The sequence below is a fragment of the Perna viridis genome, chromosome 4 (assembly GCF_037379345.1).
Source record: "Perna viridis isolate PV_CMFRI_1.1 ecotype Kerala chromosome 4, ASM3737934v1, whole genome shotgun sequence".
Lineage (NCBI taxonomy): Eukaryota > Metazoa > Mollusca > Bivalvia > Mytilida > Mytilidae > Perna > Perna viridis.
Genome location: NC_142448.1, coordinates 46,070,077 through 46,084,024, shown reverse-complemented (window position 1 = coordinate 46,084,024; position 13,948 = coordinate 46,070,077). Strand labels below are relative to the sequence as shown.

Sequence of the window (13,948 nt, the reverse complement as noted above, 5' to 3'; positions counted from 1 at the left end):
ACATGTAAGCCAGTTTACCTAGCCAACTCATTGTCAAATGTGAACACCAAATATCAACTGCTTGATTTCCACCTGAAATTATTATTTTTAAATGGGAGTTTCACATGTAATGATGTACATTTTATGCCATGACAAGTGTACAAATCAGTTGAATGTACATGAATTTTGTTCTTAAAAAAAACACATTAAAGTAAATCTTTTCCTAAATATTTGTCATCAACAAGAAATTAAGCATGGTTTGTAGTCCATTAAGAAACTTCTGGCAAGCTTAAGAACACAGAGCTTACTTTAAAAAAGAAGCATATTTCTTGCTCTGGTAATTTTTTTCATCTTCATCTCGTTTCAGAGAAGGTGCACTTCCTGGCCTACGCAATAAGTTGTATCGCTGATGAATTAAGGAACCTCGTTCGAAAGGGAGATCAGTGAGCACCATTTTCTGCAACAAAAAAATATTATTTTAATGTCAATGAGTCATTACACATTTTCAGGGTTGGAGTAATGAACATATTTAATTGTAATTGAAGCATTATTTTTTTTTTAAATCTGACTGACTGACTTCAGGGAGGCAATCAAGCAAAATAAAAACAAGCCTCAAGATAACATAATTATTTGGACTACATCAGCATATTTCTCTTGATGTTTACTATAGATTAGCCCACATAATCATGCCCTCTTCGGAGGTTATTTTTTTTTACTTGGTTGCCTCTTTGAAGTTGGTCAGTCAGATTTTGAAAAAGCCCAAACTACCAGCTAATGTCTTGATTCTGGACTTACTACATGCACTGGTCAGATAGCAGATCTTGCCATTTTCATGACAGAAGCACTTCTCCCCAATCTGCTCACCAAAATTTTAATTTCTCAATGACATTTTTGTATGATATAGCTCATTTTTGACAGTAAAATGCCAACAATCTGTTAGTTGTTTTGTCTTACATTTTGGGCTGTTTCACAGGAGAGGGTGAAAAATGGGTTGCCAAGAATTAAACTGAGTTACTCTGTTCCCATTATATTGCCAGAACAAGAACACTTAACAATGCAAATTTTCAGTTTTACACCCATAGTTCTGTTTGAACAAGGAACCAATTGTAAACTTTGCATCCACATATTTATCCAGTTTTCCTAAGGACAGAAGAGCTAGGGACAAACATGAAAGTTTTGTTTCAACCATTTTCAAATTTTGCTGTCAACTGTAATGAAGATAAAAAAAATTATGGTCCATTGAAAAGTTGTTGAAGTACACCCCTACAAATTGCTATTGCAGTATTTTTTAAAGAAATAATTTTAGAGAATTTGTTCTCAATAGAGTGACACAATGGGAACATTTACTTAAGCACATTTATTTACCTCACCTTTTGGCAAGCAATTACCGAGTGTTAAAGATGCTGCATCAGAAAATGAGCAGCTAAGAACAATGTATTGAAGAAATGGCAACATACATGTACATGTAGACTGGGAAACGGTGAATCAGACAGACATTACTACAAATTTCATAAGGATAAAATTAAGAAAGGACTCACCAAACAAAAAATCATTCATAATTATGAATCAAGATCTGAATACTCTAAATTAAATGCTTACCAAAACCACATTAACACACATTTTAAGAATTGTGGAGTAAGATAAGACACAGTGTTTCTTTCTTCATTGCAAGAAATACACTGAACAAAGGGAATAACTACTTCATAAATCTACTTCATCATTGGAAACCCATGTATGGATTTATAAATGCTTCTTCAAGTAGAATCAACACACCAAGAAGTCATCTTAACAGCTGTATTGAATTATATTGAGGAAACCCCTCGTTTTTAAGATACAAAGTTTTTAATTTTTTATGGACTTTATTTTTTGTAACTTTTGTTGTAATCTACCTTTCAATATTTTAGCGCCACCCACAAAATACATGTTAGGATTTACAAAAATGAGCTATCATACGACTAAACTTTGGCAAATAGATTGGCGTTAATCAGTAATCAACATACAATATTCACTGTTAACATGTGTAAAATTTTTCAGCGATCCAGACCCAGCCCATCTTTTGGTGAGTTTAAAACTTAGCTGAGACTGGCCTTCAAGTGGAATTTTTACAAGCCCATCAGCAGATTAGTTGGGAAAGCTGAACACACCAGCCAGTACAGGTACAGAACAGTACACTGACACTCCATAAGATTCTGAGTAATTCCTTTTAATGAAAATAGGATTGACTCAATTATGTGCTCTACAAAACGTATTATAGTATAATTTAAAGTTTTTACACTATTTCTTACAGCAGTTGTCGTGGAAATGTTTACATTGGAAATACTTCTGTTACACCTTGATCGTATCTTAAGTGGCAATGAACATACCTGAGAGGTGCCGATGTGGTATTGCTCCTAGTAACAGAAATATTCATACGCGGCAATGCATGGTGCTTAATATATTTATTAGCTGTAAAATATACAAAAAAGTATTTTATAAACAAAAATATTTGTCATTTTATTCAACTCGATTGTTTAATTGCATAAAATATACCTTATCAATGAATCTTATTTTTTCGAATTTTACGTGCGCAGTTAGGTAAACTTTGGAACACTACGGCATGTAAACAACATGGAGGAGGAAGGTGCTGGAGGGGCTGATAATATCGTCGCAGATTTTAACTCTTACGAAGAGTTCTTAGATTTTCAGATAAAACCAATTGATTTATATTATTTGGAGGTTAGTATTTTATATATTATTTTTGTTACAAGTGTTTAATAGTTCAGTTAAGATTTATTAGATAAAACGGATCTCCCGTACATTGCATTTGAACTTGGCGATTGTGATTTTTTTTCAAAATTTATACAATATTGGTTTACCAGGGGACTTCGTTTTGCCATACAACACTCTCAGAACGCTTGTTATTCTTTAGTTTGTTAATTGATTCTAGGAAGTCAACACAGCATAATTAACCATCTTGCCCATTAATTGGGTTTCAAACAAAGTTAATACAGAAACAAATTGTTTACTATACTCTCGGTCACCTTCAACATGATACATCAAATTTTGAGATAACAAAAAAAATGACTGACCTTATGTAATTGAAATCCATTTTTCCTAACTCACCAACTTGCGAACTCTCTGAGATATATAAAAGTGTATATTTCATTGCTAATTAAATAATTTGGCAAATTTATTAATTTAGCCATTTTTGCTCACCTTCTTTCATGCTTAAAAATATTGATTTTAAATTTGGTACATAATTTTACCATGAAAAGTAACAGACCAATGTAAAATTTTGTTCTGGCTCCTTGGGTCTCACTAACCACTTGTAACGTTTCCATTACTTTACATGTTAAACAAGTAATTTTCAAAGTTTCTCTGTAGATTCCCAGGACACATGACATCTTGCATACCGTTTCGAAGCTTGGAAAATAAGGCTTCCAAAGTCATTATGCTAACTTAATGGTACGATGATTGTAGAAATTCTTCAAAAAATTTTTGGACTAAATTATACTGAAAATCCACATTTTACCTTTTCTTCTAACTGAGGGGCCTGGTTGGTTATTTTCATTCTTCGTGATCAGCGCATTTTCACTAACGTGATCTGTTTTTCTACAGATTTATTTTTTGTGATTCATGATGAAAGCATTGTTCATGAATCATTTTCATTGGAGTTTTATGTTCATTCTTCGTGATTAAGACATACATGTACAAGTGTATATTTCGTTCTCATGATTTTTTTTTCCATTACGGAAATAAAGAGTTCTATTGAGTTGTCTTTCTTGGCTTAAAAAGCTGAAGTGGTGCGATAGTTTTAAAAGTGCTATTAGAACCTGGGAGAATTCACCACATAAACAAGAAATGAGCCAGTAATGTATTTGATTGTACATGTAGCTTAATTGAACCAATCTACAACCAGCTTCTGAATCCCTATTATTGAGATTGATTAGGAATACTATTTTTATATTTTCGTGATCCGTGAACATGGAAATTTATTTTCTGTGAATCTTGATTGACAAAAAAATCAGCTTGTGAATCGTGATGTGACCCCCCATCAAGCCCTTCCTACATGTAACTGACAGCATGGAGGCAAATTACTCATACATATAGACAGTGTCTATACACTTTTGTAGTAAATTACAAATATCATTTTAAAGTACACATTCTAAGCTTTATTTTGATCAGAATACACACAAATAATGCACTTACAATGCATAGATTTAGGTTCAGTGTGTTGTTGGTCCAACATAGGGGAGTGGCCATTTGACCCAGAAGTGGTTAGTGAAACCTTGACCTTTTAGCAGACTTATTGTCCTTGAACTAACTAAACTCATACAAATAATCAATTTTCCACACTGTCATGCTTGAAGATATAGCTGTGAAATGTGATATGCAGTTTTACCACAAGTAAAAGATCAAGTTCAAATTTTATCCTCTCCAATGAGCTTCCGGGTGGTAAGGACCTACATGTATGTATGTGTATTGCTATGCAATACTCTGACAATGCTTGTTACCCTCGATCTAAATGAATTTTAAAGATAAAACTGTCTTATACGCGACAAAACTTTTGGAATAATAATGGTAGGCAAAATATATGCAAAAATAATAAAAATTATGGAAGAAATTGTACAAAATTAAGTAAAAAGGAAAGTGAGCTCGATCAGAAATGTACATTTTGTAGATCCTGCATGTATGTACGTTCTACACCCTTTCATGCCTTGGTATTTGTGCTTACTGCCACAGTATATGTACATGTATTGATTGGTTTTAAGGCAGCACATGAAAAAAAATTATCAATTTAAAGTAACTATCATTTGAGGTGCATAACTTTGATATAAGTAGAGATGTTACCATATTTAGAAGAAATTTGACACAATTTAAAATTTATCCTTTTTACGAAATTAGTATCTACAGCTTTGTGAACAGACAAAAAATGTGTACTTTATCTGAAAGATCTACATTGTAACTTCAAATTTTGAAGTTAAAAAAAAATTATAAGACTAAATATTTAAAATTAATTTACCTACCCTCTGATTTTTACGAACATAAAAGTAATTTAAAACTAAATTCATTTTTTTTTGCATATCACAACTTTTATGATTTTAAAGATAATAAAATAAAATCTCTTAAGCAGTTTCCCATTTTTACATCTGTTTGTCTACTACAATTATTTCAGATCATTTCATCAAAAGGGGAAGAAGATTAATAAATAAGTGGACAGGTCAGGGAATCTCATTCTCCGCAACATGATAGTTTTATCAATAAACTGGCTTATTAACAAGTTTCTATTCTCTTTAATATATAGATCACTTGTTGTATGCATTTTAAAATTGGTCCCATTGGTTCAGACAATTGAACTTTCATCATACTCATAATTTCGTGGTTCCTGTGTCATCTTGTGTCTGTGACCTGACATTTTGAGGATGCTTCATTTGTTTTTCTTTTATAAAGGATGAAGAATTAGCAAGACAAGTGGTTGAACTTGGTTATAGAGGAAGTGGTGAGGTTCTAAAAAGAGAGGAATTTGAGGCACGAAAACAAGCTGCAGAGGCTAGCAGATTGTCCAAAAGAAGTCAACAAAAGTATTACAAGCTTTAGAAAGAAAACTGGTTCAAAGCTGATTGAACTAATTTTATATATGGTCATTTGTGTCAAAATTTTACTAAAAGCACATGTTTGTTTTGACATTGAATTTGATATTGTGTAACTATTTTGTCTGTACTACATGTACAGAAACATTAAATGACCAGTGATCAGATTTTAAGGAAAATACATGTACTTGCTAATTGTCAGTTAGAATTCAATTTTCCAAGTAGAAATTATTTCCACTTGCTTAAAATTTCTTGTTGGACTTTGCAAGTGTAGTACAGAAATACATGTAACTGAAGGAACTGAGATTTATATTTTGGTCCTTTCTAAAATTAATTAGTTGAATAATTTCTTAAATTCAGTCCCTGGTAGTCACTGATTTTTTCTAATGCTGATAGTTTTGATGTTTTGGGAACACTTTGGTTCTTTCCCGTAGACAGTTTAATAGCTTCCGTGCAATTACAAATATACAACGTATATTGATTTTCTATTGATATAAGCAAACAAATATTTAGTACTTAATATAGAAAAGTCATTCCTAAACATTTAATCTCAGGATAAGTCTTTTGGCAAGATATTTTTGTGCAAGTCTATTATACATGTATTAGATACAAATCACATCAGTCATAAATGTGCAATCATTTGCAGTCCTTGGCTGTACCTTCATATTCAAGTGAAATCCCAAGTTGTACTGAGGGTTTCAGTTTATGCATAGAAAGGTTCTATGCATGGTTATATGAGCTACCATTTATGACTGCCATAAAAAATAGAACAAAAACTTTTAATTATATACATGATGTTTTTTGTAAACCTGTTGATATCTCTGAAAATCTTTTGAACAATGAAATATTGCAAGAAACCAACTTTTTAATGAATTTTATTACAAACAAAATAGATTTCTCAACTGCTTTTAAATCAGTGAACACACAAGATAGATATATCATTGAAGTTCAGTTGTATCATTGACCTGTAATTAAAGAGGTTTGCAATTAACTGAAATCTCATTTTAACATGCAGCGGGGAACAAGATCTCTTACTTCATTGACAATAACTACTTGACTTTATATGATCATAACTAAAAGAAGTATTGAAATAAAACCTTCAGTTTCCCATTGTACTATATCTTAGCTTCATGTACACACCACACTTTCTTTTCTACCAAAACAAAAAAAAAGTATTGAAAACAAGTTACCTACCCTCTGATTTTATACGAATAAAATACATATAAATGTAATTCAAAATTAAATTCATTTTTTTTAATCACATACACCTATCACAACTTTTTTCTTTTTAAAGATAATTAAATGATATCTTCAGTTTCCCATTTTTATGTCGACTGTGCATCTGCTACAGTTATTTCAGATCATTCATCAAAAAGGGAAAAGAAGTTTAATAAATAAGTGTAAAGGTCTGGGAATCTCGTTCTCCACCACATGATAATTTTATTGATAAACTGGCTAATTTACAAGTTTGCAATCTCTTTAATTTATAGGTCTCTGGTTGTATGCATTTAAAAATTGGTCACGACGGTTCAGACAATTAAATAAACTTGACATCATTAAAGATGCTCAAAGTGTAATTAGAGTATTACTTTATTTACCAATACTGTAGCATCTTATGAAAAATATTCAGTTTCAGTATAGCTCGAAATTAAAGAGTCAATTAAAATGATTATTACAAAATAAATCGTAGAAGACAAGGACATGGAGGATTCTTTTTGTAATTATGGATTTTTGTTTAATGCTGAATGAAGATATGTAACATTGTTAACTTGTACATTGAATGAAAAAACAGATGTCAACATTTATTTAATGACAAGGTATTATTTGAATTTGGAATTATTTTTGATTTGAGAAAAGAAATTATAAAAACCTTACCTCTTCTAAGGGTCTTGACTGGGTGGGTGTGGGTGTGGTGGAGATTAGTAAATTTTCCTTGCCTTTTGTTATCCAACTAACCTTACCCCTTAGCAATGCCTTTTTTTCATTTTCTTAATTCCGAAATAATTCCATATTTAAATAGTACCTTGTTTAATAAGGAGTGTTTTCAATTTTTGAATAGGGTATATTAAATAAAACCTGGTTTGCATCAGGTTAAAGTTTAACTATGAAGTACATATTAATTATTTTTTTACAGAACTCTAGCACACTCTGGCAAAGAAATAAATGATCCATTTTTAAAGGCTCTTGCTATGAGGGAAGAAGGAAACAGAAGTGGGAAAATGACAGTAAGAATGATATTTATTGCTCAACAGATGCAGTGGGAATTTAGAATTTTACATTAAATCCATGTACTTATTTCCCTTATACAGGATGTAGCTATTTAGAGTTAGTTGGCAAATCTTGAATCCTTGGGTAATTAAATCAATTGATACATTTCTCGGGTATAGAAGTGCCTTGAAGGGATTGTTGTGATTTTCAGTCATCAAGCATCTAAGCAAGCTGACTAAGTACAATATGATGATACTGAGAAAAAAGTTGCTTAGATGCTTATTCACATTATATAAATTTATTATGTTTTCCCAACAAAGTTGGGGGACATATTGTTTTTACTTCTGTTTTTCAAACTTCTTTCTTCTAACCTTAGTCTTGTCCGTGCTTCTCCCCAGAAACGTTTAAATGGATTGAAATTAAACTTGGCACAAAAATAGACCACCATTTGTAGATGTGCACAAAGGTTTTAAAAATTTCAAAATGGCTTCCATTAAAAAATCACAAAAAAGTCGTAGAAGATAGATACTTGCTTTAAAAATAGGTCACCACTAGGGGTTCCTATTGACCATATTGAAATGTGAAGAATGGTCACCATTTCAAGATGGTTGCCACTCAAAAATTTAAACATTCCAAAAAAATCACAGGGCCATAGAAACTGATTTTAAATGTCCCTGTTACAATAGGGGAGCTGGAGGAACATCCTGCTATGGTGTGTGTAACAATTGTATCTAGTTAAAGTATGATTTTTTTTTGTACTAAAATAGCACTTTTCCACTTCAACATCTATTGTATTGTACTTTATATGTAGGTTAGTCTTTCTTGTATGTATTTTCATTGCAGATTTTTTATTTTTCAGAGCATTATTTTCATAAGAGACAAGAATGTTCGAGATCAAGAAATTTCTGGATATATTGATTATGCACACCGACTGAAAACTGAAGATTTTGAATCATATTTTGCTGGGAAAAAAAAGTTATTGCCTCGACCATCAGATTTAAGGTAAGTACAAATTAGTTACAAGCCCTGAACCAATTCACACAACTATCTAATAGAAGGGTGACAAGTTAATGATTGACTACTGACAGGTTAATAACCCTTGACCAATCTGAGATAAAGTAAGGGATGATTGATTAATAATACATGTATTATTAATTTACTTTAAATTTAAAATATTTAAATTCATGTTTCTTATTTCATAACCAGAATACAAATGTAAAAAAAAATAAGTTAATGTTTAAATCTATACTATTTAAATAGTAAATTAGTCTTAAATGGAAAAAGAAGCAAACATTCTGTAAGATATATGGCCCTATGACTGTTCATATGATGTAAAATGGAATTGATCACTGATTTTATGGATTGGTTTGACAGACAGATAACTGATTTGAAATTGTTAGATGATCATTGACACATCACAATTATAGTTGTATGGATCAATTCAGATACGGCATAACCTACAGGTAGAAGAAATTTGAATTTTTGTTAATGTAAATTTCAGTTCATAGTAAAATAATTTAAAATAAATACTTGTCTATCTGGATTAATCTGTGTAAAAAGTACAGTTGTATTTTTTAATGGAGAAGATCTGGCATTATTATTAATCATAATGTTCATCTCAACAAGTTTCCTTCCATTAGTATTATCACACTTGTGTATTTAAACTTGATTGCTTAAGTAAGTATATGCACTTCTAATCTAATCTAGTAAACCAGATGTGGGTAATTTGGTCACTACCCCAGGGTCAATATATTATGTAGTACTCCTGCAGAGGGTAGAGGTTGTCTGGCAAGCTATTTTCTGACTTGGTGGATGGAGGAATGAAATTTCAACCGATTAAGTTGTAGGAGTATATTTCATAGTTGCGTGTCAGCATTTATTTACGATCTTGAAAATATTATTTATGCAACCAATAAACTCCTCAGGGACCAATACTAAATAAAACTAAAATAATGACATAAATTTGTCATTAACTTGGTCAGGATCCTAAAAGCACAGTTGAAATTGTGCTCAAAATAGAATCTTATGAGGCAACACAGGGGAAATACCTATTTGAAAATATTTTATATCTATCCAGTGCATATAGTATTTACTGGTGCATGTTAAGGCAATTCATATCTACATTTGTTGTATATCTACACTTTGCTACATGTAATTTTTTTGTTTCTACAAAGAGTAGCCATGCAGAAAACCACATTTTTTTTATACTAAAGACATTTAAAATTATGCCAGGGATATATGTCCCTGATTAAAGTATAAGAGTGTAATAGGATATCTATTATTGATGATTCTTAAAGGCTTGGGATTTTTTTGTTAATTAAATCTCAGATATGCTATTTTGGATTGTCTGGAAATCATGCTTGCATGATAGTGGAAAAAAAGAATGTGCTTTATTCATATAAATGTACATGACATATGCAATGTACAATGTACATTTAAGTTTTATTTCATTGTCTTTACACAATGATGTAAATAGTAGATGGTACTGAGTGAAGGTGACTAAAGCTTTCAAAATCCTGGAAAAAAACCATGTATACTGTCATATTTGCTTAACATCCAAAGTCTGTTTTTTTTCTGGAAAATGTTGAAAAACTTAATATTAACCAGAATTTTTCAAAGAATTCACTCAAGCAGTTGAGATGTTGAATTGATGGCACTAAAGCAGTTGAGATCTAGAATTGATGCCACTAAAGCAATTGAGATTAGAATTTATGCCATTGATGTGTATAACAGAATATGTTATTTTTTCATCATCATATCCAAGTTAAATAATTGATCGTTGATGTTACTTCATCTACCTCTGAATACCACATCCTCTCAACTGTTTTGTAGAATCACATACATATGTACATATTATTTTTAATGAAGGAATCATCATAAATTTGCTCTTGATTTCAGTTTTTACAACTGGGAAACACAGACATCAACATCAAACCCTACCCCTAATTACCTAGTAATGGCTGATAATGCTAAAGGGTTGATATTTAAAAATAAGAGGGACAGAAAGAAAGTTGATGTTGACCCTAAAGTGAGTACCTGTTGAACCAAGCTGAATTAATAGGAAATGTTTCTATTCTTTACAGTAGAAAGTATGGTATATTACACTGATCCAAATTTAAATGTTTATTTTACAAAAAAAAAAGAAGAAATACATATATTGCTTGCAGTGAAAACAAGTTTTTTACTCTTGTATATGAAATAGGAATTAAAGTAGATCATACCAATTAAACTACATATTTCTAGGTTTTATTTTGATGTTTATTTTTGACAAGCAAATCATATTTTGAAAAATTTAAAAGAAAGTTTCTTAAGTTTATTTTTGATAAAAAATTCACAAAAATCTCCCAAAAATTATGCAGTTAAAAATCAGTTGTCCTGTCCTCAATATGCTGAATAGTGTGGTTGACAAAAATAAATCCACATCTATCCAAAATAAAATTTACAATTTGAAGAAGTTACTTAAATGAATTAGCCACCAAAAAATTTTGTAAGTAGATAATAGAAAACCCAGATATTATGAATAATGTTTAGTTTATTTTTGCTTTTTACAAATTGCAAAAATAAGTATGATGACCTATGCATTTTTTCTCAACTTTTCAACATTTAATTAAAAAAATCCAAAACTTGCTTTTCTTTATCGTACAAGTAACTTATTTTAATAACTTAGATAATTTATCATATTTATTGATACATAATTTAATTTCAGAAGTAACATGCTCTCTAATTGGATCACAAATTTTGTCGATCATTTCATAGATCAAACATCATCAACTTTTTTTAATGATTTACTCATTGAATTTTGATATTAAAATTAAATCATAAGGAGTAAATATTACATTTTTTAGTCTATTTAAAATAACCTCAATGCCCATGCAGGTTATTTAGTGTGCACCATGTGATTGATGTTATTTCTTCATTGACAGAACAATATATCAGTCATTCCTTAAATGTATAAGATTTACCAATACAAAGATCAGAATACCGCAAAAATTAACTGTAACTTAATGTTTAATTTAACTTGTACACTAAGTCCTTTTAACAAACATGAATAAAGTAGGATAATTAAGTTTTTTAGTATACAATTGTGGTATGGAGTTGTTGAAGGTACAGAAAATCAATAAGAATTAATTGGTTGTTGTGTAAAATAACATAAAACAACAAATGAATTCTCACTTTATTCTATGCTTCTAATTTCAGGCCCCATCTCCAGGTGATAATACAGAAAGGACTGTCATAGAATCACAAAAATACATTCAAATTGTTATATACGACCACAAAACCAGGAGGAAAACATGAGTTTCACAGAAGCACAATTTTTTTTATGTATTGTATTTATATGATAACAATTATGAAATGTATTGTTGATTTGAATTTTGTCCAAATCATGGTGTAAATTTTTGTTAAGTATTGCACCATGTAAGAAAAAAGTAACACTTGCAGGCAGTTCTTAAAGTTTTATCAAAAGGCATTTGAAGTGTTCATTTGTTGTTGTGAAAACTTCCCTGTTATTTTAAATTTTGAAAAAAAATATGTATTTTTTTTTTGTTGTCTCCATAATTTTTAGTGTATATTAACCAAAATGTTTAAGTGTTATCAAGCCATTGAAAAAGGCATGTACAGTAACATTTCTATAGAATAGTTTTATTTTCACAAAGAATGTCACTGTTCAGTATTTGTTACTGACCTGTTTTGTTGTAAGTGTTTAATAAATTGGATGTCACTTAGATTTCAGTTAAATTATGGTCTTTGTGGTGATATATTTAACCTGTGATGGAACAGATAAAATGCAAGAGCAGCAAGAATTTGATGCACCCAGAGAACACATATTATGAAATGCATTATCTTTCTCATAATTTAGATTTTGAGGCCATTCTTTCTTTTGATTATCACATTACAAAATGCAGCCAACAATGAAACCAATTGAAATTTTTCTAAACAACAAATGCTTTGCTCTCTAAATGTCAGAAATACTGCTATATTAATGCTTCCTACATATTAGAATATATTGGAAAAAAAGATATTAACAATAAGATAATTAATATACCTGAAAATCGAATTACATGGCTTGATTGTGAAAGCAGGAAACAAAGATGATTTACATACACAATGTAGCAACCCCAGCAAAATATATTTTAGATAAAAACTTAGACAGGTACCTAAGCAAAACCTAGCACAAAAATACTTGAGCACAGAAAAATGAACCCCAACAAGAAACTGGGAATTAAGTGACATCAGATGCTTTTTAAAAGTTAGCATGCCCTGCTTCGCCGGTGGCACCTTTCGTATTTCAGGTGAGGAAAATCCTGTAATAGTCAGCATCGATAATGCAGCCTCCTGACATGCCACAAAGGTTCCCGTGAAAATAATTCATAGAAGGCGATATTCTAGTAAGTAAAAAATGCAGATTTAGTTGAAAATTATCCGATTAATGATTAAAAAATCACCATAAAACTACGGACAATAACAACTCTGCTTGTATAAATGAAAGATAATGTTATCTTGAACTGTATAACAGCAATAAATCGTGCGAAAGACTGACATCGTGTCAAGAATTAAGTCGAAGATTTTACAGCTGATCTGATCCAAACGAAGGAATCGTTTAGCCAGATAATTTGATCTCAATTTCCGCGCTATAGATGCCGTATTGTCGTTAAAAAAAATCCTAGGCAGTTTTGAAGAAAAAAATTGGAAATTGGCCCCACTTGTGGTCGAAATCTTTGGGAAATATCCCTTGGTGCGCCAAGCCCTTTCTTTTTTCGATTTACTAATCATCATTTGGTACATTTGTACTAAGTTTCAAAAAAATCTTTACTCTGTTATCAATTTTAAGGCATGATTTTTGAAATCACAAAAAGGATTGACAAATGATTTTAAAAACAACCGAAAAATACATATGGAACTGTGTTAAAAACAAAATTGATCTATTTGGAGTTCGAAAAAAGGACCCTTTAAGCCGTTCGAAGTTGTAATCTGGAAACCACCAAGACGGGCGGTCACACACATAGCTGTCAATTAAAGTTGTGACCCTCTAGAGTAACGTTTTCATTTTTTTCCGTTCACTCCTGCTCACCCCCCGTTCAGACCTCCTACCGTTACTCAGAGGTATACCCATCTATTATCCGTTACTTCCCCCTTCACTCTGAATGGAACTTAATTAAACTTGAACATAATCTTCATTACATTTTCTCAAT

At 30.9% G+C, this 13,948-nt stretch overlaps 2 protein-coding genes across 4 annotated transcripts in view; one reads left to right on the top strand and one right to left on the bottom strand.

Moving 5' to 3' along the window:
- LOC148620280 (uncharacterized) overlaps window positions 1-2,346 on the bottom strand; it is a 44,893-nt gene extending 42,547 nt beyond the window's left edge. The window contains exons 1-2 of one of the 3 annotated variants that reach the window (XM_088581046.1): window positions 2,265-2,346; window positions 288-436 (exon numbers count right to left, since the gene is read on the bottom strand). In XM_088581046.1, coding sequence (XP_088437172.1) covers window positions 288-433 — 146 coding nt within the window. In that variant the 5' untranslated portion in view covers window positions 434-436; window positions 2,265-2,346. Of the gene's footprint in view, window positions 1-287; window positions 437-1,979; window positions 1,999-2,252 lie in introns of those variants that run through there. The other 2 variants (XM_088581047.1, XM_088581044.1) reach the window with 2 other exon arrangements.
- Window positions 2,347-2,536: 190 nt separating this feature from the next.
- LOC148620279 (cilia- and flagella-associated protein 299-like) lies at window positions 2,537-12,481 on the top strand. The gene is made up of 6 exons (XM_088581043.1): window positions 2,537-2,694; window positions 5,410-5,540; window positions 7,684-7,774; window positions 8,617-8,759; window positions 10,656-10,785; window positions 11,955-12,481. The coding sequence occupies exons 1-6, from the start codon at window positions 2,587-2,589 to the stop codon at window positions 12,051-12,053; spliced, it is 702 nt and encodes a 233-aa protein (XP_088437169.1). The 5' UTR covers window positions 2,537-2,586; the 3' UTR covers window positions 12,054-12,481.
- Window positions 12,482-13,948: the final 1,467 nt, after the last annotated feature.

Coding starts and splice junctions, on each gene's coding strand:
- LOC148620279 (XM_088581043.1), top strand. CDS start 2,587: ATGGAGGAGGAAGGTGCTGGAGGGGCTGATAATATCGTCGCAGATTTT. Junction 2,695..5,409: donor TTGATTTATATTATTTGGAG/GTTAGTATTTTA, acceptor TCTTTTATAAAG/GATGAAGAATTAGCAAGACA. Junction 8,760..10,655: donor CCTCGACCATCAGATTTAAG/GTAAGTACAAAT, acceptor TCTTGATTTCAG/TTTTTACAACTGGGAAACAC.